This window comes from Lepidothrix coronata, unplaced genomic scaffold, assembly GCF_001604755.1.
Source record: "Lepidothrix coronata isolate B3197 unplaced genomic scaffold, Lepidothrix_coronata-1.0 Scaffold247, whole genome shotgun sequence".
Classification (NCBI taxonomy): domain Eukaryota; kingdom Metazoa; phylum Chordata; class Aves; order Passeriformes; family Pipridae; genus Lepidothrix; species Lepidothrix coronata.
The window spans coordinates 737199-764219 of NW_016690427.1; the positions used below are offsets into that span (position 1 = coordinate 737199).

Here is a 27021-nt window from a genome sequence, read left to right on the forward strand (position 1 = left end):
CGGAGTGGTATGTCAACAAATATTTTATACTGATCACTGAAGAACTTAAAAAAAAGTCAGTCTTCGTAAGAAATGAGGACGCAGCGCCACGGCGAGCGCTGCACAGGAAGCCGTGGGCCCCACCCGGGCCGTGGGCAGCGCTCGGGCGGCACATACGGGCTGCCGCGAGACTCGTCTGTGCAGTAGCGTATAAGACGAAGCCTGTTCATGCTGGTTAAACAAAACTAAAATGAAAAAAAGGGGAAGAAAAAGCCGGAGCGTTCGCGGCTAACGCGTGACGGCGCGCGCAGGCTCTTTAGGCGGTGCGCGAAGATTCCAACAGGTGGCTCCGTGGCGCAATGGATAGCGCATTGGACTTCTAGAGGGTTGAAGGGATTCAAAGGTTCCGGGTTCGAGTCCCGGCGGAGTCGGGTCTTCTCTTTTTTAAATTTTTTTTTTTCCTCCCCCCGCCCCTTTCGGCGGAAATCTCTCCGCCCCGCTCTCCCGTCCCTTACCTCACCGCCGCAGTTCTCCCGTCCCCCGGCCTGGCGCTTCCCGGCGGCTGCCTCCCGTCAGCGAAGCTCGCTGGGCCCGCCTCCCCCCGTGCCTGGCGGACTGGGAAAGGCTGGAAGCGGGCGGAGGCAGCAGCACCAGCCGCCACCGAGCCAATGTGCCGTCTCAGCCCAGCCCAGCGACATGAACCTTCTTCTCCAGCAGCGAGAAGGCGGGCTGGCCGAGGGCGGAGCGGCACAAGGTCTCCCTTCCTTCTCCTCCCGGTCCCGCCGCCCTGAGGCAGCGGGAGAAGGGCTGCGCTCCTTCTCCTCACGGTGCCGTGGTGCCCTCAGGCAGCGCTCGCGCTCCGCCAGAGCGGCCAGGACCGACACACCAGCCCAGAGGGGCCGCTACGCTTCCAGGACAGCCTGCGGAAAGGAATTTTACTGGAAAAACCAAGACTGCGTCTTTCCTGGAGGCACTTCAGTTAGAATGGGCCCCCGTGATAAATTCCTGGTTACTTTCAAGCAAGAAAACAAGCCTACAAAATGCAGCAGATAAAACTGAAGGACTGAACACCTGAACTAACACCATCTTTTCTGACTTACACATACCTAAAAAGATAGAAGATGAAGAGCCATTTTAATAATAGCAATCAAATTAGATGGTAAATCAAGACAATATCAGAACTAAACAAACCTCCCTAATTTTATGCAGAGTGGAATAAACTATAAATTATCTATTTTATTAAATCGGGGGGCGGGGGTTTGATAAATTGCTTTTAATCCTGCACGTGTAACTTTCAAATTGTAATAATGCTTATTTAAAAACAATAAAGGAAAAATTGAAAACGAAACACACCATCTGGCACATTAACCATCACTGTTATGCAGCACAATAACCCACTCAAAAATGCCATCTACCTATAAAATGCAGTCCTTCACAGAAACAAATTTCCTCAGAATTTGCAAACAGCAAAACCAAAACCTCTCTACAGTAAACTTGTAAAAAGCAACTAAATCAGATGACAGAAGACAAAATGTTTCTCCTTGTCACTTGCAATGTATTTCAGTCCAAATACTGCTTCCTTTCCTACTTTTTGTATATAAGCTTCATAAAATTTTCCTTAGTTCCTACTGAAAAAAACTGAAGGCAGAGGCTTTTACATATACATGTTTTCATGTTGCAAGTAATATTTACATAATCAATACTCTACAAGTGCAAAAGTTAATTAAGGACTACAGTCCAAAAGAAAAAATATAAAAGTGGTGGTTCAAGGAGCTGGGCATTTTCTAGAGGTAAGAACAGGGACAGCTCTCCTGAGATACTGGCTGTGTAACAGATTCTAATGTGAATTCTAGTGGAAAAGTACAGGAACACAATTCCACAATATATTTGTATGAAAAGGGTTTTGAGGAAAATATTACACAGACAACACGGTAGTTCAGAATGCTTTAAGAGAATCGTGAGGAAAAACAGTCAAGGATTATAGCAAGCACTATAAATTGGACCGATGCTGCTTACTACAAATTTATCGAGTCATTTTAAAAAAAGAAAGTGAACGTGAGGCCCATGAGGCAGTAAAACAATCGTTAATAATCTTTCTATCTGACTGGATATGAAGCATTTTTTTTTTCCATGAGGAAAGTCCATGGAGCTCTGGAAGCTGGGAAGTCTACATCCCTGTAGGTTTTCAAGACCTGACTGTAGAAAGCCCTGAACAACCTAGTCTAACTCTGCTTTGAGCAGGAGGCTGGGCAGGACAAGCTCTCATGGTCCCTTCTGAATTTGGCTATGGCAGGATGCCAAGTTTCAATACGACTTACCTTGGCAGGCCCCTGTGATGAAGAAAGGACTTCTTAAAAGTGAAGAGATAAGAACAGTTTTACCACATGGAAAATAGCAATGATAAAAAGATATCTTCAGTTTTAATGAGACTAAATTGACTGCAGAGAGGTTAAAGACCCCAAAGAAGGAAAAAGGAGGAAGTGTGAACGAGAGCATGACAGGAAAAAAACCCCTGTTTTATTTTTATTCACAAACCATGCCTACTAGTGGCACCACACCAGCAACATCTCAGCCACCATCAGCCCGATCCCTACCATAGTTTTTTGGTCCATCTCTAAGGATGGACTTTGAACTCCCTGGGCTGTACAACCACTGGATAATCTCTGACCCAAGGCAAAAAAGAAATACTAATAAAACCAAGAGAAGCATAAAGAAACAAGAGGAATGAATTAATACTGTCTGTATAAAATATTCCAGAGACATCCCAAACAGCAATAGGTGGATATGTAAAAAACCCAACACACTACTTACTGTCCTTTCATCTCAGGGAAATTTCTTGTTAGTAATGGTTTAAGTCAATAAATGCAGAATTACAGATTAACACAAATATGTCTGACAGCCATTAAAACACTACTTGCAATTGATATGCAAAGCTTCATAAATGTTTTCTGTGTTTTCAGAGAAACCTGATAAGCCTAGGCAATCACATGGTGCATTTTGTTTTTACTCTCTCTCCAGCACCTTAAACCTTATATCAATTTCAAATACTACCTGTCTGTGCTTTTATGAAAGTTGGTGGTTAAGAAAAGATGCTGTATCTAGTGCCTGAACTAACAGAGGCTGAACACGAGATGAGGCTATAGGTGACGGGCAAGCCAGCCAACACAACCTGCAAGTACTACCCTGAAGCCCTGGAAACGGGCCAGCACATCTCACCTCATTGGCACAGAACATGGGCACTTGCTGGGCACAGAGTAACAAAACTGAAGATATTAGAAGGATCAAAGGAAGGGAAAGGATATAGAACATAAAACAAATCCCTCACTAGCTATGCTGCATATGAAATAACTTCTGTAACTACCTACTGAGCACCTTGAGCAACAGACCGCAAGCTGTTGCTTGCTGTTTAACACCACAGCTTGTATTTCTCTTTTAAGGTCTTTCAGTCATATACTGCTTTTCCAAAGTTGCACTTGAACACCCCAGGATGCAATAGAATGACAGCTACTGTGGTGCCTTGTTTTCTTCTCAGTGTTCAGCAGTAATTTTTTGTGCTTCAATGTCAGCCAGAGAACAAGACACTAATAGTTGTTTTTACTGGCTTTTTATCATTTACAGGGAATTAAGATACTAGCATACATATAGCTGCATTAGAATAGCATCTGTATGTTAACTAAGACCTGGGGACAGGTGGTTTTACTTGTACATGCTTGATACTTCCCAATGAATTCACTTTACTTTGACACTGTTCATCTCCAGCCAGTGAAGACTTTTTAAGGACTCTTGATTCTTGTCTGTTTCTGGTAGTAAAACATTATGTTCAACTTTGGAATGATATAAAACACACCAAAGGATCAGGGGAAAATTTCTTTCAAGCTTCACTTGGTGGTCAATATATATCACGATGCTCATTTCAGCACAAATAACTAATCCTTAAAAAAACAACTCTCTCGTTCTCAGTAGAAAACCTGATGGTTAAACATTGGTCAAAAACATAATTAAGCACTTCTTGCTTAAGATCTGCAACCTTTAAAATTCAGTGTTCATATGATAAGAAGACAATCAACACCACTGGTCCTCTGATAATCACTTCTAAATCCTTGTCACCCAATCCACCTAAGACAATGTAGTGCCAGTTTTATTTCTTCTATTATCCATCCTTTTTGCTACCTTAGGGGAGTAACTGAGTTACACTAAATGTAACAGCAATAAAATAACCAGGTAATTAAAACTCGACTGAATGCCACAACAGTTCTGACAATCACAAAAGGCTACGACTTGGCACTAAAGGGGAACTGAGCCCATGACATCTCTGGCTCCATAATGGTAGCAGAGGCCTTGCAGACTCACTCTATTCCTTTACCTGCAGAACTATGCCAGGGCAGCTACCAGCCACAACCTGCACACCACACCCTACATAAGGGATGCCAATGTCAACTTATTTTCAAAAAGATTAGACAAGTATCAAATGGTAAAAAGTAATAAAACAACATATGACTGTTAAAATTTTATAAATAAATATTACTTATTTATATTATTTCTTAAACAAGAGATAATTTGCATCTTATTTAAATTTATTTATAAATTATATATATAATCTATATTATAATACACACTTAAATATAAAAGTATATGTGTAGGCACTGAATTCTGGGTCATTCTCAATCCTATTATGGTCAGTATTGAAATAAACCATTCACAACCAAACTATTTTTCAGTACCTTCTATTACAATGTTGGCCAGCAGTGCCTTTGACGAGACATGGAAAAATCTGTTCTGGCACACAGCATGTGCCAAGGTGAATCACACATATAACTTTAAACTGAATTTACTAATTAATTATATAAAGACTGAAGCCTGAGAAGACCACAATCTGCGAAGCTGGATTTTTTACTCAGATATAACAATATGCTTTCATATAAATATCGTTTTACATAAACATTAATTTAAATAGAATTAATTTAAAAACCTAAATTAATTTATATTTAGATATCTGATAATTTGATAAACCTCCCTACCAAATTCTCACTGCAAAAATTTCCCTAAACCTCAATTTGCACATGACCTGCAATCTTAAGAAAGGAAAAAAACACCACAACCAAAGCATTCTGTAAAAAGTTTTATAAGTTGTTCCAGCTTGGTATTTTTCTTCAATTCTTAATTGTGAAATTTCTTCTTCTTCCGATTCCTCTTCCCTGCTGCAAAAGCTGCTTTTTCACTCATGATCTCCTGATACTTCTTTTTATTATATCTGAACAAAATAGATAATTTTTAATCATAGTAAACCAAAGTTCAGGAAAAGATAACATGGAAAGTACTCTATCCACATAATTTGCCAAACTGAATTCTCTCTGTTTTCTGAATCAAATGTCTTTGATTTTATACACTTATGCATAGGTAAAGGGAAATCAACACTGGATCAATGGTAAATGCAGGTAAATTTGTTTTGGAAGTAAATTGGATTGAAGAATCATTAATTTTGGTAGGGGGTTCTTCATTGCACAAGCAATCCCATTTTGGACAGTTTGCTGAAACACTGTTAATGTTTCTAAGGGGAAGACCCATCAATTTTGACAACACTGTGAGCAAATTATACTCACTTTTATACTGCCTTCTCACCAAACTCAAGATAATAAACCTCACTCTACTCAAGACTGAAAACTGACATGAGATGAACACTAAACAATTAACGGGATATACTTACTGAGTATGAGTTGCTACCCCCTCTAATACAGATTCTTATGTACCTGCACTGATTGCTACGACAGATACTGTGCACTGAGCAGTACAGAGGCTCCTAAATGCGACACTGAAATCTGACAAATATCTGCACTAATGCTGAAGGGTCTGGTTAAAGTCCTTAATTAACCACAACATAAATTAACTGATCAAATTTCAAATATAATAATTTTTAAAAACGCCTTCTAATAAATATCTTACAAATCAGGTCAAGCCAGAAAACTAGTTAAGAAACAGCTATACTAACTTGCCTTCCCAATGTTATATAGTTAATTTACAAGTCACACAAAATTAACATTATAATCCCAAATCATGCACTACTTCAAAGAAAACACGTCATTATGTGAAAAGAGAAGTGCAGATTAACATCATGTAATAACCAATATCAAACTGGATCAATTAAAGGATCTACTCCAAAAACTGCAGGTTATGCAGACATTACTTAATCCAATCATAAGTAAGTCTTCTATCACAATTTTGATTTCCATGACAGGTGGCAGACTGATATATTTATAAAATGAAATAATATCAACATTCACAGAATTACAGTCTGCTCTTTTCTGTCAACTATGCCAAGAAAAAAAAAATCGGTCTTTAAGAGTGGCTGCCAACAGTGATAACCCAAGTTGGATAAAACCCTTTTATGAAGATAATATGTGTTTTATCTCAGTCTAATTATCCCATCCCTTAGGCCTTCTAAGTGGCAGTGTTATTGAAATGCTAAAAGATTAAAATTTTTCTTTGAAGTATAAGAAAACCACCATACGAGCTGAATAAAACAAAACAAAAAAAGTTATATGGTTAAAAATACTCCTCCCTTGCATGGGATATTAAAATGACAAAACTATTTTTAAATACCTTCTGAACTCAGAATCCGCAAGCAGCTCTTCAACAATTGTTCTCTTCCTTTGTTTCTTAGGGATTCGACTATGGTAAAAGTCTATGGGAGAATCAACTACAGTTCCAACCTAAAAACAAAAATGAAAACATTCTTACTGTACAGCAAGATGTTGATTATTTTGCTTTTTTTGTTTGTTTTTTTAAATCCTCAGCACCAAGTGTAAAGACACAGAGCAGATCAGAATCACAGCAGCTTAAGAAAAGTGCAAAGTAGCAAAATAATTGTCATGTTTTGTATGCAGTCACTTTTGGTCTCATTGCATTGTGCAGAGAGGAGAGCCTGAGCTTTAAGACTGTACAGTTTTCAACACTGGACTGCTGTATCATATTCATAAATAAAATCCAGTTCTTAATTTTTAAACATTTTAAATAAAAGGGAAAGGAAACCCTTATGACCACCTCAACTCTCTCCTGTCTCTGTCATTGTGGTGGTTTTGCTAGATGACTACAGAACAGTTAATTTAATACAAGGGCTTCATCCTGAAATGCATCACATTGTTCCAAACAGTTCATGTTAGGAGTAGAGATACATGGAGTACATGTTTCATCCAGTGAAAGCAAACCTGCACAGATCTAATTATGTGGAAAACTTCTGTCTAAGTTTTCTAATTTCAAAACGTAAAACACTCTCCCATGTTTTAGAGTGAAGTGGTAATATTTTGAGAAATGAAAACATTTCCTCATGCACATGAACTGTTCAAAGTTGCTGCAAGCCTATTTCTGTAGCTTCTGCTTAATTTCTTTATGCAAACCACTTGACAAGTACAGCAGCAGAAATTTCAGCTGATCACAAAGGTAGGTGTCTCCATTCAAACTGTATTAGCTAGTAAAAAAATAAATGCCAATTACTTTCTACATGCTTGTTTAAAAAGGCTAATACTTTAAAAAAAGTGAAAATTTAGTCCTCTGATGGTTCAGAATACGGATTCAGTCAGATATTTGTTCCCTACTATGAGATCAGCCAAAACTAAAAAAACCCCAGCATATACACATATGTAATACAGAGATTAACAGTGGCAAACTGCAGCAAAGGAACCAAAATGGTTTAATAATTAAGATACGAAATTAAACCAACATAGAGGATACCCACAAAGTAGGCATTCTTAAAGAGCTGTTCAAAACTTCAGCAGTACAATGCCACCTTCTGCTGCTTCCTTACCTGGAAGTACTTGGGCAGACCATCTCTATCATTCTTCTTATAAAAATGCTTGGGGTCCAGTGAAGCTCTCATCTTCAAAACTTTAAGATCATTTTTCAGTTCACTTGTGATTTCTGGGGCTTTCATACCAAACCAGCCATCACCCGTTGTTTTCTCTCGCTCTGCCTAGGATGCAATACCAAGAAAAATGAATTTGCATTCAGGAACTAGGATGGGGCAGAAGAGGGAACTCTTTCCTACAAAAGATGGAAAAAGCATTTAGAATATAAATACGTACATTTAAAATGTGTACGTTATGGCCCTTACAAGGAAGGTCATCAGCACTGTCCCAGTGACAGATTTGTACCATCTGAGCATATCATCTATCACTTCACTGTCCTGGTGACTTTTCACAGGACAGCTCGAAGACACTAAATTGAAGTTCATCACTTCACTTCCAGTGTGGCCTGTATATGCACACAGTCCCAGCACAAGGCTTTCTACCACAGCTTGTTTTGTTATTTCAGGCATTATCAGCTCTTCACTTACCCTGCGTTGTTTCTTTAGCTGGTGAAGTGATTCCCTGAAGGGTGGGACACATTCCTTTTTTTCAAAGTCTGGAGTTATTACACTCTTCTGCAAGAGCTGTAAGGATTTTTTTCAACATTAGAACAGTTACTTCATGGATACAAATTTTACTGCTTAACTATATTTACAGAACTTGCTAAAGGAATCATATGGAATCTAAACAAGCATTTTAATGCAATACTTGAGCTGCTCTGATCCACAAAAAATGCAGTACAGATCTTCAGAACAGAATCCTGGCCAACAACAGAAAGCACTTGGCTTGCTCTCAAAGTAGTGAGACAGCAAAAGCTCTGGAATAAAGGGGGCTATCATGGATGAGCCAAAGAAAACAGTCTCAACAAAAATAACATATTCCCTTTATCTCAAAGGGTGCTTTTGAAATAAAATGGCTAATTCTGTACTAGGGAGAGTACAGACTTTTATCTACTGAATTCATTGTGGCTATGGACTAAATATCTTGTCACAAGACCTTCAGCTCATGTACCATTAGGCAAAACTGCAGGTATAATCAACTTTGGTTTATTTTACAAGGTAACGCTGGAATTTGCGCTGCTTTTCAGTTTCTGAAGTGTCATGTGTGTTTAAATTTTTATCATTAAAATGTAAATCCACACTTTGGCCAAAAAGAATGGACGTTCTCAGCAAACCACAAAAACGATACTTCTTTAAAAGCAAACAAACCAACATTATTAACATTGTTGTGTTACTGTAGTCTCAGGTAACTGAATAATTGTAAACACATTACCTGATCTTTCTTCTTCTCCTTCAGATGTTCAATTACACTCGATCTAGGCTTCTGCTTTTTTGCATCAAAACTAATATATAAACCTCCAAGCTTCTTGATATTCAAACCAGGGTCTATGCTGCTGGAAAGATGTAAACTAAAAGAGAAATAGTTAATTATTAGAATATTGTAACATGCATGCAGCTAAACCTTTTATTGCCCTCTGAAAAAGATGAACAAAAACCATATTTTTCTTATTCTTCCAATTTAGGTTCAGTTCTGCAATGATTTTTGGTATCTGGAATATTTAATTTAGAAGTGACAGAAGATGAGGGGGATTCATGCCATTATATGAAGTGAGATTTTATTCTTGAAAAATACCTGTGAAATCACTTCCATAAATCTTTCACATTAACTGCAATGCTGCATTCTTATATATTAATATACTCTGTAAAACTGAATTCTTAAATTTGCTTAGCCTTGCCAAAAGAACTCATGACCAGCATTCTTCTTAACAATGAGAAGTGTGCTAGCTGAAGAAAAAAAACAAAACCACAAACATATGGGTGGTAAAAATAGTGTCAACTCTTAGTGAGAAGAATGAAAAAACTAGAATTCCCTGTAGGAATGTTCTAATCCTTGTCTGTAAAACCATACTAGGAACAAAATTATTAAACTTGGATAAGAAAGTGGTTAGATGGTTGCATCCAGAGGGTAGTGGTCAGTGGCTCATAGTCCCAATGGACATCAGTGACAAGTGGTGTCCCTCAGGGGTCCATATTGGGACCAGCATGATTTAATACCTTCATTAATGACACAGACAAAGGGATCGAGTGCACCCTCAGCAAATCTGCAGATGACACCGAGCTGAGTGGTGTGGTTTACACACTTGAAGGATGGGATGCAATCCAGAGGGACTTGGACAAGCTCAGGAGGGTGGCCCCAGGAATCTCACGAGGTTTAACAAGACCAAGTGCGAGGTGCTGCACCTGGGTCGGGCCAACCCCTGGTGTCAGTACAGGCTGGGGGATGCAGAGAGAGAGCAGCCCTGCCGAGGAGGACTCCAGGGTGCTGGTGGATGAGAGGCTGGACATGAGCTGGCAATGTGCACTCACAGCCCAGAAAGCCAACCCTGTCCTTCTAATCAAAAGAAGATTAAGACTTACTTATCCAACCTAAACAAGAGTATTATGCTTTAAACATACGAAGCACACAAAGGGATTTTAGCAGCAGTTGGACTACAAGAGTCAGGAAGTACCACCCCACCCAAATTATACTGATTCTATGCTAGGCTGGTTTCCCTTGAAGTGTGACCATCCACAGCACAGCGAGAACTGACACACAAAAATTATATGCAACTGTTTACGATTAAAAAGCATGATCTAATTAGGCAATGTGTAAGGAATTTACTGGACTTTTTGTTACTTACGTTCCAACTTAAAAAAAAAAACAAACACCAAAACCCAAATCCCACAATTAGGAAAACTGTGACCTGAATACACAATTGAGTCAGCCTGACCAGTTTAACCCAGTTTCACATTTTGATTTTTAAGCTGAACACATACAAAGGCTCCAGATGTGAAAAAATTTCAGAATTCTGTTCCTGCTACATACAAAACTGAAAAAAACCTTGAAACCCTCAATTTGTGGACCATATTTGTATTTTATAATACATACAAGCCTATTTTCACACCAAAATGACTTATGTGATGAGAATACTCCTTCATTTATTCTGCATCATTTAGCATTTAAAGTACATATCCTATCCATATTTTTGAACAAAATGCAGATTCTTTACTATTCCCAGAAAGATACTTACACATCAGTGTTATTTTTCAATAAATCATCATCTTCATCTTTTTCATCTTCATCTATCAATTCTTCTTCAGCCTCTTCCAAATCTGATTCTTCACCTTTTTCATTTCCTTCATGTTTACTTTCAGCATCACTGTCTTGGCCTACCTCATCTAGATAATACTTTTGGCTGGAACTCATGCCAGGCTCAGTATCAATTACAAAAAGACCTTCAACATGCAGTGAACTCTTTTTTAAAGATTTGTTGAGGGAAGGAGTCCTCTCATCTGACTTTTTATAACACAGATTCTCATCAATTGTATCCGTGTCTGCCAGATCACTCTTTTCAGATTCATCACTTTCACTGTTGCTCAGAAACAATGCAACAGAATCATTACCACTGCTTGATCCTTCAGTGCTGTGGAACCCCTCATATTCTTTTGTTTGGTCTTCACCACTGTCAAGCACCCTGCTTTTATCGATGCTATCAGTTCTCTGAGCAACAGCTATGTCCTTTGGCAGACTGCTCGCTGCACTAGTTCGCTTACTCCTTGATTTATTAGAATGTGTGAAAGACTGCTGTGCATCTGCCTCAGCATCTGCTCTTTTGCATTCTGAAATTTTTTTACTTTCATTTGGTGTTATTTGCTCTTGGGATTCTAGAAATTGCTTGACATTCGTGCACTCAGTCAAAGAAATATCCATTTGTTCTAGATTCCCTTCCCTCTCAAGTATTTTACTCTGATCTTCCTGTATTTGGCCACATACTGCTTCTGAATGCTCTACATCAACAGACTGTGAGTTTTTTACTGCTTTTTTCGCAGGTGATTTAATGTCAATTTGTTTCATTTTTGTAAGACTGCTGGGTGTCACATCATTTAAAACATCTTCTTTTGCATCTGAACTCTGGGTTGTATTAGCAGATTTGGAAGAATGCTTGCTTTTAGGTGACGTGGGTTCTTTATTACCCTTAATGACAGTGGAAGCATCTTCTGTGTCAGAGATAAGTTCTGCAGGTCTAGAATCAGAAATTATTATGGGCTCAGATTTAACAGTGTCCTCAATTAAATTCTCATCTTCTGAAGCAAATCCATCTTCTTCCCCACTCTGCTTAGTAATTTTTGCCTGTGATTTCATTTGCATGCTCCTAGTAACTCGTTTGCTAGTGATGGGTGGTTCCGTATGAGAACTAAGGCAACATGATTCTGTATCAGAAGTATCTTCACTCTGAGCTTCACAAACTCTATTTGGCTGTAATTTCTTTTTGCTTTGCCTGCTTCTTGGAGTTCTGGTAACATTAGGCATCTGGACACCAGAAACAGCAGAGGAACAAGACTCAGCTTCAGAGATATTATCTTCGTCCAGAATCCTGCTTAACTTATTTACAAAAGCTGTACTGTCGTGTCTTCTTTTGTCAGCAGAATCTGGTTGATAAGGAATTACAATTTGTCGTCTTCGTGTTACTCTTACAAACAACGGTGTCTGGAGACCAGACACAGAAGAGCAGTTTGATTCTGTTTCTGACACATCCCCATCAACTTGGGGCTCCACAACTGATTGTGCTGAATGAACAATTGTGTTCTCATTCCTAGTAGCCTGCATCTCAAAGCTGTCACTGACATCTGACTTTGTTTCTGCATGTTCCAACTCTTCATACTGAGATTCCTGAATCACCTCTGGCTTATGAACTGATTTAGTTCTTCTTTTAGTCATCCTCCTAGTAACAGGAGTACTAATTTCAGCAGATGCCACCTAGAAAAGGAGTAAAAAAAGGTATGCTATTGACATGTAAAATAACCCTATAAAAAGGATGCTATAAAAATCACTAAGAATTCTTTTAAACAAATCTGCTCATACTGACAACATATTACATGTCTCTGTGTAGCCTTATCTGTGTGTAAGAAGTGTGAACAAACCATCCCTTGCTTATCTGTCTGCTGTCTTTTGGTCAAGGCAGGAGAAGAAACATACAAATATCTCCTAATTCTAAAAACTCCGGCAAGTTGCCATGGGAAGCAAATGCAGAAGCAGTGTTCAGAAATATTCAATTATTTGCTCCTCTATAAAACACTGAAGACTAGTGATTGTCAGAATGTGCCCCAAAATGCTTTCCAACACCAATTTTAGCAGCTTTAGGAACAAGCTGGCCTCACAGCAACCGCAACACTAAATATAATCTGCCAAAAGTTATTGTAAGTAACACAGAGATGCAAACAGAGAGAAGTATACCTTTAACTCGCAACGCTAAATGGCCTCAGGCCCTACGGCGGCAGGGATGCGGCACGGGCGCACCGGCACTGTCACCGTCACTGCCGCCGCTGCAGCTGCCGCCGCCCCGGCCCGCGGTACCGGCGGGGGCTCCCCCGCCCGGCCAGGCCGCGTGGCGATGGCGGCCCCGCGCCCGCCCGCCCGCCCCCGGCTGCGCTCACCTCCGCCGCACCGGGGGGATCGGGCCCGGGCTCCGAGGGGCTGCCGCCCGCCCGGGCCCGCGCCCCCTGCTCCCGGCGCCGCGCCGCCGCCGCCCGCCTGGTGTTCACCATGTTGCCGCCACGCCGCGCCCGCCCCTTCCCTCCTTCCTCCCCTCCTTCCTTCCTTCCTGCCGCCCGCCCTTCCGGGCCCCGCCAGCCCACCCCGCCGGGGGAACACCGGGCTGCGGGGAGCGCGGCCGCGGCCGGGAGGTGGGTTCCACCAAGGTGGAATCGCGGGGTGTAGGGCACTTGAAGAAGTGCAAAAGACTGTTTGTGACAGTGTAAAATGCTCTTACTGAGATAAGAATGTATTGAGATGAGAAGCACAAGCTAAAAGCCTACAAGAATTTAAAATTTAGTCAAGCTTTCAAAGGGTTTCTTATGGAAGGAAATCCCATTTCTCCGACCGATGCAAAACAAACGAATGAGATAATGTGAAACCAATAGCGTAACACTTTATCAGGTTGACTCTAGAAATATCATGTCTTAAAAGGTACTTTTCTACAGCAAGCAAATTGTTAACAGTTTACAGAAAGGAAATAAATCATGATCCCAGTAGAACAGCCTTTCCATTGTTTCTGAATAATTCTTGTTTTGTTTCAATTTATAAAACTGAGCACACACACAAGTTAATATGATACAGAATGTATAAGCCAAATAAAGACAGAACTTACAGATAGTGGTTAATCATCAGCAGCACACAACTCATAGCTGGTAGGGAAGTTTAAAATTAAACTCATGTAATTTTGAACTCTGACGCACACTTGCCCAATGTTAAAAAAAAACCCACTACATTTTGATTAAGAGAAAAAAATTCAAACTTTTATTGATGCATTACTAGTTCCAGTTCCCCATCTCTCTCATTTATCAAAAGAACTGAAGAGCAAAGAAAATTTCCCACTATTTGCCACCTACAAATAAGATATTTGAGGACTGAAAAGGTATCTTGAAAAACCTTCATCTTTTAACTTCGTGGAATGGACTATATGAAGCTGACACTCTACCTACAGGCATTCAAATTCCACTAGCTGCCTATATGACAGAATTTAAAATATGTTGATGAAAATTGATTCCCTTACAGTCCAAATCTCAAAATATGTACAACTAAGTTAATGAGTACTACCAGTATGAGGTCAATGCCCCTGCCTGAAATCAAAACGAAATTTATTGTCTTAGACACTGTGTCAAAGTTCCTGCTGAACTACAAGTTGAGCTTTTGCTATCTGTTGTGATTTAATGGCCAAGGGAAGGAAAAGGCCTTTTTGATAGAAAGACTACGTTAAACCAGAAGCCTTGCCTTAGCTGCAGCAATCTCTCTGGGATTCGAAAGCCAGTGTGCTAAGCTCCTGCCAATCAGAAAGATACCTAACCTCAAGCTAACCCTTGTTTTGTCATTTCTGAATGGCACTCAAGCATCAAAGTTTCCTAGGCAACTGCAAAAGAAGTAATTAATTTTACACAATGCTATAATGAACAGCACCAACATTTACTGTCTATTCTACTTGGCCAATTGATTGTGTAGGTCACAAGTATCAAAAAAACAAGCCACAGTTGAGAAGGAGACAGGCACAATTCAGTTTTTGATTAACGGATTTCTTCATCACTTGTTTTCAAATCTTATTTTAACATTCACAAATAATACATTTTCTATTTCAAACAGCAAAAATGCCATCACACTTGTGCGAACATCAAACAAAGCGTATTGAGGCACAAAGAAGCCAGAAGGAATTCAAGTAACAGTCAGAAAGTAATTTGGAAGATGCAATTTTTTTCTAAATCATAGAGATCTTTTACACTCTATTAAAAATAAACCAATTTTCCCATCCCCATAAATTAAACAGCTGACTTGCATATATATACATACCAAGCAATGAGATACCAGCTTAATTTTTTTGGGTAGTTTTTCATAAAAGATGACAATTTTCTATAAAAACTAGTCCTTGAATGCTTGAAATCTATGCACCTACCAGATAAGTATTATTTAAGAGAAATTTGTTTTTTAAAAAACCAAAAATATATGTTTCTCTATACTACCTAATGGCAGCTAAAATATAATGATAATTTTTACAGTGAACTGGTCATAAAAAGAAAAATATTTTAAACTGTTACTCTATAGATAGCTTCAAATAAAAATAAATTTCATAATTTAAATGAACTGGTCAATAGGTTAAGAAAGAAAAATAGTGTTAGAACACTACAGACACTCTTGCTGACATCACACAGAATAATTACAACTTTTGGTATTTTGTTATAAATGCTGTAAAAGTGTTTCTATGAAAAATGCAATGTTCCCCCATCCCAAAGAAATTTAAACAGCCATTAAAAAAAAAAAAAAGGTTTTAAGATGCATTTCTTTTAGCTTGCATGATATAGCCTTTGGACTTGATAATTCCTCTGCTTTTTACAATGACTGAATACCGCAGAAGCCATAAAGGAATCCACTCGCTTGCTTTCACGTTCTGGATGCTGTCCTGAAGAACTTCTTGGAAACTTGCTTCACAAAGTAATTCTGAAGTTAAAAAGGGACATTTGTGCTTAAAATAATGTCATGTAAACAGCTGCAAAAAGCAACACTTACTAAGAGAAGCCTTTTCCTACAGTCAAAGATCCTAAGTAGCGCCACTAACTCTACAGATCCACTCTTCCAGAATGCATGTAGGGTAAAAGCAGCTGAATATTACAGAGTAAATCTTCAGGACACTTTTTTTGCAACTTTGAGTGTTTCCCACAAAACCAATTAACTGAAATTTCAACCATATCAAATGGAGTTGATGAGTAGAGCCATTAGCAGGAGAAAATGAAAATTAAATTTGAGAAGCTAGCTAGACAAACTAGAGGTGAATTAAGCATAAGGCTGAAATCAGCAAAGTACTGAGCATTCAGAGTTACCTCTGCAGTCACTGGAAGCTCAACATTTATAGCATCTCCCATAACTGGGCTCATAATAACCACAAGCCCAGAAAGCATTAAAAGGAATGGGTTTAAATGCCAAAAAGCAGGAAAGGAAGGCAAGTACAAATCCTCCTTGTTTCCTCCGAAAAGTTAGTCAAGAGAATGATCTCATTGATGAGGGGTGCTCCCAAAAGACAGACTCAATACTCTCAGCTGGTCATTACAGAAAAGCTAAGCTTAGCAAACAATGCATAAAGGAATCATTACTTGTGCTGTTTTCTATCAAATCCTCTTCTCCTTCATTTCATGACTTACAATAGAGAGTACTTATTAAATTGCAAGTTGCATTTTGGACTTCACGGGACATGGAAATTGTCAGATTGAATGGAAATTCATCTTGCATACTGCCAGAGCAGTGATAAATCATGCTCAGGCAGTGATGAAGTTCATTAGTTGTAACAGTGGTACTATGAAGCCTATACGTCATAAGTAGCGCTTCATATAGTCTTTGGGGCCAAATGGAAAGGAAGGAGAAGGAAGGAAAAGTATCATCATGAACAGTTGGTCATAACGAAGAATGTAGGGAAGGAATTAAGTAAATATTGTTTAAGACTTCTCATTACTCCAGCAAGATATTTAAGGTGTCCTTATAGTGAAGAAAATTAGATGATGTTTGAAAGAAACTAATATAATAACCCAGAATATTCTAGAGAGCTGGCAACCCAGTTCTACAGCCCAAAGGAAAGCCTCCAATTTCTTCAATCATTTGGCAAATGAATCACTACATAAAACAAGTGAAGAATTTACAGCAACATTTTTTGTAATAATGTTAAGAAGTCAAGACTTTGAAAGAATCCTACTTAAAGCACAGTAATTTTACAGACCTAGTATTACCAAACTACTCAGAAATCAACTGACCATTAACATTTCTGTGTAATCTATTTCACAGACAAATCCTGGGCAAGTAGACTTTCATTTGTCATTTACTGCCTTCAGCAACAGAGCTGTCGTTTCATTCTGTTTTGTGGAAATACACAATTCCATTAACATACGTATTACAAGTATCTCGTAGGTTGTTCCTCTACTTATTCTATTTTCTCTGATTAAAACTATTTCGAGAAACTATCTGAAGCCAAAAGATTGCTTTCTCCCCCCTCTTCCTTGAAGCAACAGCAAGAACTTAATAGAAATATTTTATAAAGGAGAAACTTTTAGAATGTTTGGCTCAGGATTCAAATGCAACAAACTTTGAAAAGATTATTCCCAATTTTGTATTGAATAAATGCACTTCAAAGGCTTCTATTAACTTAGCTGGCAAAGTCTTACCTTTCGGGTCATTGTGAGTTAACAGCTGTATGTCACGTTGTTTTGCAAATGCTGTGAGATCAGGTGGCATCACACAACAGGAAGCTAGGTTCACCTGATTGCTACTTGGTTTCACCTGAAAGTAACAAAATACTTTTATAAGAAAGAAATACTAATCGACTTACTTTAGTTGTTTCCCCAATACCCTCTATTACAACAGAAATTTTGCTTTCAACAATTTGCCTTTGACCATTGTTTTGAAGGCTGAGCAAGGCTAATTAATTCTACACGACTAATTAATGTAGGCAACTCTGCAATTCCCTGCAGCACAGAGCCCAGAACGAGAGTAGGATCTAACTTCAGGTGCTGCCTTAGCAAGAGGAGTGCTAAGTCACTCCACTCTGACTTCCTATCTGCTTTTTTTCCCCCCTCTCATGTAAAGCTTACATGAGCATGGGCACAAACTAGTACCATCCTCCATCACTCAGCTGTTAAGAGGCAATCTGAGTGCTGCCCTCAGCTCTGAGGGCCCCAACACCACGTGGACCTGGTGTAGCGAGTCTACAGAAGGGTCACAAAGATGATCAGAGAGCTGGAGCACCTCTCCTATGCAGACAGGCTGAGAGTTGGGGTTGTTCAGCCTGGAGAAGAGAAGAACCCCTTCCAGTACCTAAAGGGGCTACAAGAGCTGGAGAGGGACTTTTTACAAGAGCATGTGGTGATAGGGCAAGGGGAAATGGCTTTAAACTGTCAAGGCAGGTTTAGATTAGATATTAGGAAGAAATTCTTTACTGTGAGGGTGGTGAGGCACTGGAACAAGTTACGCAGAAAAGTCGTGGCTGCCCCATCCCTGGAAGTGTTCAAGGCCATGTTGAATCGGGCTTTGAGCAACCTGCTCTAGTAGAAGGTGTCCCTGACCATGACAGGGGGGTTGGAACTAGACGATCTTTCAGCCCATTCTATGAATTAGTCTCATTGGACAACAGAATATTGTGCTACTTCCCTCAGAGTCTGTCTTCCTCTTTACATTTAAGCTTTCCATTCAAACAGCATTTTTCCTAGGGGAAATCCCTCTATTCATAACACAGCTTTAAGTGAAAACAGCTATGTTTTCAGAGTCACTGGAATAAATCTGAAGGTTTAGGTGTACTGTTTATACTTTCTAAATATGAAAGCATTCGAAACTCAAACCTTCAGTACCTCAAAGAACCTGCTACTGAACAGACCTGTGGTTTCCAGCTCTTGGTGGTCAGTACATAAGAACACTGAACAAGCAACAGTCACACTTTGAGCCTCCCCCACCTTGAATAACATTGTGACCATCCATAAAATGCTGACAATAACAGAGCTAATTAATAATTTGTATATAAACCCATTTATAACAAATGTTAGAAGTGTGTCAGCCAACAAAACAAGCAGTTATTCTGTCCTAAGAAATGCTGTGAGTTAGAAGTTTGTTCTCACCTGTGCCCACAGATACAGCTGCTCTAACAGTGTTTTATCGAGGTCAGAGGTACCTATGGCAACAATCTTTTTGTTTTGAACTAGATTTTCAAGTTCTTGCCAATAAGGTTGCAAATATGCCAAGGAGAGGTTAGTTCCATCTTCAATGGGAGGTGGGGCAATAATGACCGAGTCTAACTGAGCAACTCCAAGGGCAGAACACGCTGCAGAAAAAGAACAAAGACACTGAGAAATCTTTTGTGAGACACAAACATAAACACCATGACTCTTCTAATTCAGCAAAAACCACACCTCCTGCTTCACTCCACTAGCCTCTCATTCACCATTTGAAACTGCAAGTGTATCAGCAGTCAAGAGAAGTAAACAATCTTTAGCAAACAATCAAACATGCCGCTTTAAAAGACCAAGTTTCAACTGTAGGTCTTGGGAAAGAAAGAAAAAAAAGCAAAAACCAAAACCAACAGAAAATGAACAAAAGCATGAAGCTTTTTCTCCTTTTCAGCATTAAAACTGTATTTTCCTCTGAAGACAGTGGTGACATAAAATTCTCTGTTCTTTCACTCTCAATTTCTTCTAAAATTTGTAACTTTCACTCTGAACTATAACTCAAGGACAGGGCATGGGCTAGCAAAACTACTTAATACACCTGAGAAGTTAGACTAAAAGCACACCAAATATGGAGATTTAATGTAAGAGAGAAGTGGAAGTCTTGGAGTATCACTGAGCTGGAGCAAAAATGCACATCATGAGGCCTCTTCAGCACAGCAAAAGGAACAGAACCAAGTAGCTAAATAAATTATTTTTTCCTAGAGAAGGATTCTATTAATGTATGTTTAACAAATGGTACTACAACTTACAATAAAGAGGCTATTAACTGGGGCATCAATAGAAAAGAATTATATCCGACCCTTCCTTTTTTGGTCACCCCTTATGCCCAACAATCTTACGAAGTGGTGAAGTTCTGTGCTGCTCACAATTACTGCTACGTTAGGCCAACAAACTTTATGTATCAGTACAGATATTATATGGTATTTTCAATAAAACTTAACTATTTCATCAGCTTCTTACAGCATTGATTTCCTAAATAATCTCTGAAATACCACACAGTCAGTAGCAAAGTTTATCATGTTAAAAATAACTGGCAACTAACAAGAACTACTGTATCACTGTTATTAAAACATCACATGCTATTCACTTTTTAACAAGTTTTGTGGGAAAGAATAAAAACTTGCTCCTGCTTGAAGGAAGGAATCACATTTGAGTTTGTGGACCCAAGGTCACAGTGATCCACATTTAGTAAGTTTACTGACTGAACTAATGTGCAAATAGATTTGATTGCCTAAGTGTCAATTAATAGGAAAACAGGATATACTTGTGACAGTGACTAAATACACCTCTTAGAAATAAAATTGGAACCTATCCCATCAAAGTTCTTGAGTAAAAAAGAAATTGTACCATAATTCTGAGTTTCACACTTACCCAGGTCAACTGCATCTCTGATCGATGGAGAATTTGATCCAACGATGAAAAGCTTTGCTATTTTCAAAGAAACTGGAATCAATAACTAAACAAGCCAGGTATTATTAATATATAGCCATTTACTTTTGCTATATACACTATTAATGAGTTCTTGGGTAAAAGGTTTTTAGAATATGCACCAATTACTTAAAAAATTGGAAAAAACCCAACTTTCTGAAAGGTGACTGCCCAATAAAGACATTGTTCTCTTAACTTTCCACATTGCTGTGCAGTCTCAGAACAAGAAATCATCCAGTTAGGTGATCTAATGAGCTGTAAAGCGTCAAGACACTAAGCAATAACCATAACAACCTGTATAAAAACCCCAAATGTAATAGTACAAACAGACTTCTTCTCAACTTACTGAGACTCAAAATGTACTAGTTAGTTTGGACTGCCTCCTTCAAGTTCATCATATTCAACCTGGAAAAATTATGCAAATAAATGTGCTTCCAATGCTATTTCTTAATTCCAGTATTATCTGTAATATTTTGCTTCAAAAAAGTCAAAGACTCACAAAATACATTTAAAATATCTTGAGGTGATGTAAGTTAAAATAGAAAAACGTCGAGGTGCTTTAAAACCTGCAATATTAATTCAAGTCTTTCTTAGCCAACGTTTAGATTACCCAAAGTATCTCGGTGTGCACTGGTGTCATCTGACTTTGCAATTACAAAAACACAGCAAAAAAATATACATATATGAATATCCTATTAATGACTGCATATGAAACCTTTTTATGCCACTGGATTTTTGACTATATTCTTACCTGATACTTTCAACTCATCCCTTTCTTCAGGATTTATTTTTTCTATAGCTTGAGCTACAGAACATTCCAGAACCTCCAGTGTTTCCTGTAGTAAGTACATGAGACTTAGGAGCAACTCATCAAGAGGAGACAGTAAGCCCCTGAAGAATGTATTTAAAATTATAAAAAAAAAAAAAAAGGCACCTTACAGCAGTTAGACAGAAAAATAGTAGAAAAATGCAATGACAGAAAGTAACCCAAGGCTTCTTGATTTTTGAGGGGAAGTCAGAAAAATGAAGATATATAAAAGGCCGTATATGCCTCTAATATAAAAAAGTATAAATTACTGGTGAGAATTATTGGAATAAGATTTAGTAGTTCTAGGTCTGATTTTATGATGTGAAAAGACTGCTGTGCTAATTCAAACTACGTTTTTTTTCAAAAAAGCCTCATGATCAGCTGAAAAAAACCCCATGAGAATTAGGAGATTTGAGTGTTGGATGGGAACATCTTTGCATAAAAGTATTTTGTAATTTCACTGAAGCCTGTGAAAATGATGTAAAATACAGATTTAAGATAGTAATTTTGAAACTAAAAACTAGGAAAGTTTCAGACTTTTCACCGTCTGACCTCATTTAAGACTAGGCTGACACTTCATGTCAGCTGGCACAAGGTGACTTTTTAAAGTCTTTATCTACATGAGACTTTGTATTATATGCATGCACATACAGCCAAAAAACTTTTGCCCCAATCAAAAACTCTGTGGTAATTTTTGCTGCCCTACCAAAAGATTCTCAAGTGAGCCTTTGAGTTATTCAATACAGCCAGCATTTTAAACAAAAGTTAGCTTTTTTTTTTTAAATTATTGGATATCAGTATAATTCAAGACAGAATTTGGAATTATGCAGTTAACATATTTTGATAGTAAAACCTAGCTTACACTAAATAATTTACTTTAGTGGATCACTACATCTTACAGAGACAAGTGTTTATGTTCTTTTCTTGAACAATTGTTAGTTCCTCCACAAATCATTCAGCGATAACTGCCTCATACCCTCCAGTCTGGAATGCAGCAATGTGCAGCTGATGCCATCATTACACAAGAACTGGTAACAAAACCCAAAGACACTATCAAGAAAGTTTTTTTAGGTTTGTTTTTGTTGTTGTTTTTGGTGCCTTTTCTTTTCCTGAAACATGCTAATATTTCACAGAGCAAATAATGTATTTGGCGGGAACCTAATATTGTTTTGCTGAATTTCAGAAACAAAAGTGAAAGAGAAGCAGACAAATACACCCAGATCTTAACGTCAGATGCCCATGTCTGTGGCTTTAAGACGTATGCAGAAGTCTTTAGCTCTCAAGGGAAAATTGCCACTTCTGCATCTTCAGAAGTATTTCCGAAACAACAGATGCTACACTTCAGAGATCCCCTCCAAATGGGATGGTTCTCAGCTGTCTATGAACTCCATAGTTTAGAGAATTCTCCACTGAGTTTCAATAAGCATGCTAGCAAACTTCCATGGTACACAGATTTGTTTTTTCTAATTGTCCCAACAATTAATTCAAAATCTTACAGATCAGGACTTTTGGTTTGTAAGAATTGTCTTATCTGGCACCAACAGGATTCTTTCTTTACTTTGATATTTCTTAACCTCTCCAAATTTACTAAAGATGAAGAAAAAAAAGGGAGTTAAGATATATTCCTTTAAGGTATCTGGAGCTGCATATACTTTTACAGAAATTTAATAGATTGATTTATATTTCAGAAGTGTAACCACGTACCCATTTCTCTGATTTCACATGTAACGTGGATAACATGCATAACATCTCTCCTACCTGATTTATGTCTTGTCCAATCTTTGAGCTCCATTCAGTCAGTGTTTTCTGGATGCAGTCCCGCACCTGCAAAACATTTTTTCATATTGAAGTGTGAGTATGTTAGAGCTGCACAGAAATACAAGGGTTCATAGACGGAAATACATGGGTAGGACAGACTGAGGAGGTGAACTAATAACACCATTCCACAGAAGATTCTTCCTTCATATCTTCTGAAATTTGTTCAAACTAGCTTACTTACATATTTTCCTCTCCTCTTTCAGAGTTTTAGCAGTCATACAAGTACTTACTTCATTTATTTCTCAGACCGATGCCATCCTAAAGGAAAGAATAATGCTAAGCCAGCAACAACAAGGGTGTTGGGTGGTTTGGGGTTTTTTTAGTGCAGAGATTCTTAAGTTACAAAGTAGTCAGATAAGAGCATATGTGCTGTAATTGTAGAAATGAGGCTTTACAATCAATCAGTAAATATTCATTATATTAATTACTTCTCTTTTCAAGATGCATACAACCCTTCTCATTTACTGCCTACCTACTCCAAACCACTAGTGCTTTTAAGTACTTCATTACTGTAGGGGGAACCTTCAGATCCTACCCCACATTTGCATTTTTCCTGTGACAACAGATGCAAAATAAACTCGACTAAGATTCTGATCGTGGATTTTCTTGAACACAGCAAGATATAACTATTGAGTCTAAATCAGCTGATTAAATGCATTCTGTACCAGCGTGACAGCTGTACCAATGATGCAACTTCCCTCTGATCCATCCTGGAAGTTAAGTACAGGTACTGCCCAACTGCCCTCTGCCACAGGTAGGAGCACTTCCACGAGCTGCTGCTTTACTTCACTTTCAACGGTATATTTTATAACTGTGTGCAAACCTACTCTTTGTACCATTAAATAGCAATTTCCTATGACACCTACATTAATTCAGAGAGCTCATAACACCATGTGCAAACTAGCAGTCAACACCCCTCTGATATCACAAAGACACAATAGAGCAATAATACTTTGTGAGCACATTCTACACATTCTTTCCCAGTCATTTAAAATAGCATTAAAAAAACCCCCTGAGTCAAAAGGCCAGAACTGACCCAGTAAATAGCTAAGCACAATAACTCTTTAATAAAATAATTCTTCATCCTATTTTGATGCAATTTATAATGCTATCTTTTCCTTTCTGAAGGTGAGACAGTGCTAAACATATATACTCTATATGTTGCTGCTTTGCAACTACCACAGTTCATATTTCTACTGCAGTTATGCACAAGCCTCTGACTCCAAAACACACCACTCCCCTGCCCTCGGGCCATGTGGAAACCGCAGTGTATTTGACTGTTTTGACCAGCTTTTCCAAACACAGCTGCATTCCCAAACTCCTAACACTGTGTTCATAGTTTGCAAAATTTTAGCTTACATTCTGCCACTGAGAACTATACATATATTAACTAGACCAAATAGAAGAGTTAAAAGCTAATGTATTTTCGATGATTAACACCAATATTTGCTTTTGGAAATCCAGCAACTCTGGAAAGCAGCCAGATTTCTCTGTAAACAAACGAATTTAAATACTTTAACTGATGAGTTATGCATGCTGGCCACTCTTTATTTAAGAGCCCTCCAGAAACTACTCACACAAGGGTGCCCATAAGGATACAGCTATGTCTTTGCTACAGAAACTAGCCCTATTTCACACAGGTCACAGATTCTTTAATAAGTAACCAGGCCAAATAAAAAAGTTATTATCACATGACAACTAACAAGAGCATGATGAATTCTTCTTTCTTGTTACATCATCCTCCCAGACACCTTTCTTACCATTTGTGAATGATTAATGTGCACTCATCCAGCTTCCAGGTGATCAACAGCGTCACTACACGGCAATAACCAGCCAAACCCATAGTTTTTCTAATTATTAAGTGACTATTCTGAGATTACTGTGTCATGATGAGACAGCAAATACAGTGGTTCTGAAGTTCATGGCCGTAGGCTCTCCAGATATTTTATGAGAACTGTTCTAAGTGTTGATACATACTGCTAAAGGTAATACTTTTAAAGCGGTGATTAAAAAGTTCTTTTCAACTTTTTAACAAAGAATGACAGGTATACTCTTTAAAGAGGACAGCGATGACTACTTTTCCCAAGACCTGTCACTACCAAGAAATTAAATTAACTTCAGGTTAGAAAAGAGAATTTTTATCACCTGTAATGCAAGCTCATAGCTATTCATATTTTTACGTTGCTGAAGAAGTATCAGGGATCTCCTTTGCCATTACAGGCAGCACTTAAAATTGCAGGGGCTTTAACTCTTCCTTCCCGAGACTCGAGGCCCGGGCCGGCTCCTTCTCCGGGCAAAGTGCTTCCGGGGGCACGGGGGGCCGACTTCCCCACAGGGCAGAAGGCACCAAGCACACAAGAACGAACAAACCCCAGCTTTGCCTTTCCCATCTCCCGCCGGCGGCGGGCGCGGACCGAGGGAGGCCAAAGCCTTTCCCCGCGGTGACGGGCACCGGGCCAGCCCGTGCCCTGCCAGGACAACAATCCCGCTCGGACAGCGCGGGGAGCGGCACCCGGCGCTCCCTCAGCCGCCGCCGGCCCGGCCCCCCCGGCCCCAGGGCGAGCCCCCGCTGCGGCGTCCCGGGGGAAGCCTCGTCCCGGCGCTCACCTCCTCGCCGGGGGTGGCGGGGCACTTCTTGCGCAGGCAGCCCCAGTTGAGTAGGTTGCCGGTCTGCAGGGTGAGCCTGCCGGCGCGCTCCAGCAGCGCGCGGGCGCCCTCCGTACCCATGGGGTCCTGGTGCTGAGGCGGCGGCGGCCGCCGGGCTCTCCGTGACACCTGCGGCCCCGGTCAGCGCCGGCCGTGACTCAGCGCCGGTACCGGGGCGGGGGGCGGCGCGGGGACAATGGGCGGCGGGGCGGGCCCGGAGCGGGAGCGGCACCGGCACCACCTCGCGCTCCCTCACGGCGCGGGGGCCGCACCGCGCAGCGCCCCCTGCGGGCGGACGGGGCGCAGCGCGCGGGGCGGGGCGGGGCCGCCCGGGGGCGGGGCCGGGCCGGAGGGGCGGAGCCGCTGTCCCGGTTTCGGCGCGCTCCGGGCGGTCCCGGCGGCTGCCGGGTTGAGCCTGTGTGTCCGTCCCGGCTCGGTGGTTTGGTCCTGGGTCCCTGGTTCGGTCCGGGGTCCGGCCCCGGCGGGGCAGCAGCCACGACACCCCGACCCGGCGTCGCGCCCAGAGGAGTACCCGGGACACACGTGGCGCTGCCCGGCGGTAGCGGCCGAGGGTTCGGTAACAACCCCCCGGGCCGTGGGCTGCTGGGCAGGCTCAGTAAATTAATGAAAGCATCTGAACTATGGTCATGGCGCGTTCAAGTAACACATAGTCGTTGATAGACACCAAGCTAAAAGGCCCAGACAAGGCACCCAAGCGCTGGCACCCAATCCCGTCTGGCTGTGTTTGCATTTGGGGGAAACACTGTCAGAGGAGGACTCCAGTTTTACACCATTTGGTTCTGGAAGGATTATGGTTTGGGGATTTTGTACTTTTCTTTAAGAGCAGGGATCTTCTCGAATGCCACATGCTGACTATTAAAGTCCTGTACTGGAGAACCGGGGGGGGTTGGCTTTTTTTTTCCCCTCATAACTCAAGTTAAAGGGAACAGTGAGCCACATATTGTAATCTTCCTGTCAGCTTGGGAATTTGAATTGTGTTTCTAACAGATTTTTCTTCCTCAGGCTGCATGTTCTGCTAATAAAGAGAACCAATTTGCATAACTTCTGTCTGTCTGAAGCACTGCTTGATCGCTCTGGTACAGAATGTTAGTTTAAATGTTCCTTATATTTATGTTCTGATTAATTTTTTTATGTTGGGAAATGTTTTCCTTATTGTATATGATTACAGAGCATATGGAAACAAAATATACTGAAAGAAATG

General features: G+C 39.9%; 2 protein-coding genes and 1 non-coding gene across 5 annotated transcripts; 1 reads left to right on the forward strand and 2 right to left on the reverse strand.

The window, feature by feature from the left end:
- Positions 1 to 324: 324 nt before the first annotated feature.
- Positions 325 to 410, forward strand: TRNAR-UCU. Its single transcript is given in 2 exon segments — positions 325 to 361; positions 375 to 410. It is a non-coding gene; the product is annotated as a tRNA-Arg (tRNA).
- Positions 411 to 5085: 4675 nt separating this feature from the next.
- DNTTIP2 (deoxynucleotidyltransferase terminal interacting protein 2) lies at positions 5086 to 13347 on the reverse strand. 2 transcript variants are annotated; one of them, XM_017834990.1, is made up of 7 exons: positions 13292 to 13347; positions 10888 to 12614; positions 9090 to 9225; positions 8306 to 8401; positions 7778 to 7942; positions 6577 to 6686; positions 5086 to 5230 (listed from the first exon to the last, which is right to left on the reverse strand). In XM_017834990.1, the coding sequence occupies exons 2-7, from the start codon at positions 12573 to 12575 to the stop codon at positions 5137 to 5139; spliced, it is 2289 nt and encodes a 762-aa protein (XP_017690479.1). In that variant the 5' UTR covers positions 12576 to 12614; positions 13292 to 13347; the 3' UTR covers positions 5086 to 5136. The 2 variants fall into 2 exon arrangements, with proteins under 2 accessions (XP_017690479.1, XP_017690480.1); XM_017834991.1 differs by lacking the exon at positions 13292 to 13347 and adding an exon at positions 13092 to 13115.
- A 787-nt stretch (positions 13348 to 14134) lies between these two features.
- On the reverse strand, positions 14135 to 25937 carry GCLM (glutamate-cysteine ligase modifier subunit). Of its 2 annotated transcripts, none has more exons than XM_017835073.1 (7): positions 25761 to 25937; positions 23094 to 23159; positions 21279 to 21363; positions 20471 to 20527; positions 18992 to 19194; positions 17549 to 17663; positions 14135 to 15839 (listed from the first exon to the last, which is right to left on the reverse strand). In XM_017835073.1, the coding sequence occupies exons 1-7, from the start codon at positions 25878 to 25880 to the stop codon at positions 15670 to 15672; spliced, it is 816 nt and encodes a 271-aa protein (XP_017690562.1). In that variant the 5' UTR covers positions 25881 to 25937; the 3' UTR covers positions 14135 to 15669. The 2 variants fall into 2 exon arrangements, with proteins under 2 accessions (XP_017690562.1, XP_017690563.1); XM_017835074.1 differs by lacking the exon at positions 25761 to 25937 and adding an exon at positions 25299 to 25421.
- Positions 25938 to 27021: the final 1084 nt, after the last annotated feature.

Excerpts from the sequence above, each read along its gene's own strand:
- DNTTIP2 (XM_017834990.1), bottom strand. The coding sequence starts at position 12,575 with ATGACTAAAAGAAGAACTAAATCAGTTCATAAGCCAGAGGTGATTCAG. Across the intron at positions 8,402-9,089 it reads AGGAGAAGAAGAAAGATCAG|CTCTTGCAGAAGAGTGTAAT; the intron begins GTAATGTGTTTA and ends AAATCCTTACAG. Across the intron at positions 7,943-8,305 it reads AGCTAAAGAAACAACGCAGG|GCAGAGCGAGAGAAAACAAC; the intron begins GTAAGTGAAGAG and ends ATTGCATCCTAG.
- GCLM (XM_017835073.1), bottom strand. The coding sequence starts at position 25,880 with ATGGGTACGGAGGGCGCCCGCGCGCTGCTGGAGCGCGCCGGCAGGCTC. Across the intron at positions 20,528-21,278 it reads GGATGAGTTGAAAGTATCAG|CAAAGCTTTTCATCGTTGGA; the intron begins GTAAGAATATAG and ends CTTTGAAAATAG. Across the intron at positions 15,840-17,548 it reads AACTCACAATGACCCGAAAG|AATTACTTTGTGAAGCAAGT; the intron begins GTAAGACTTTGC and ends TTTTAACTTCAG.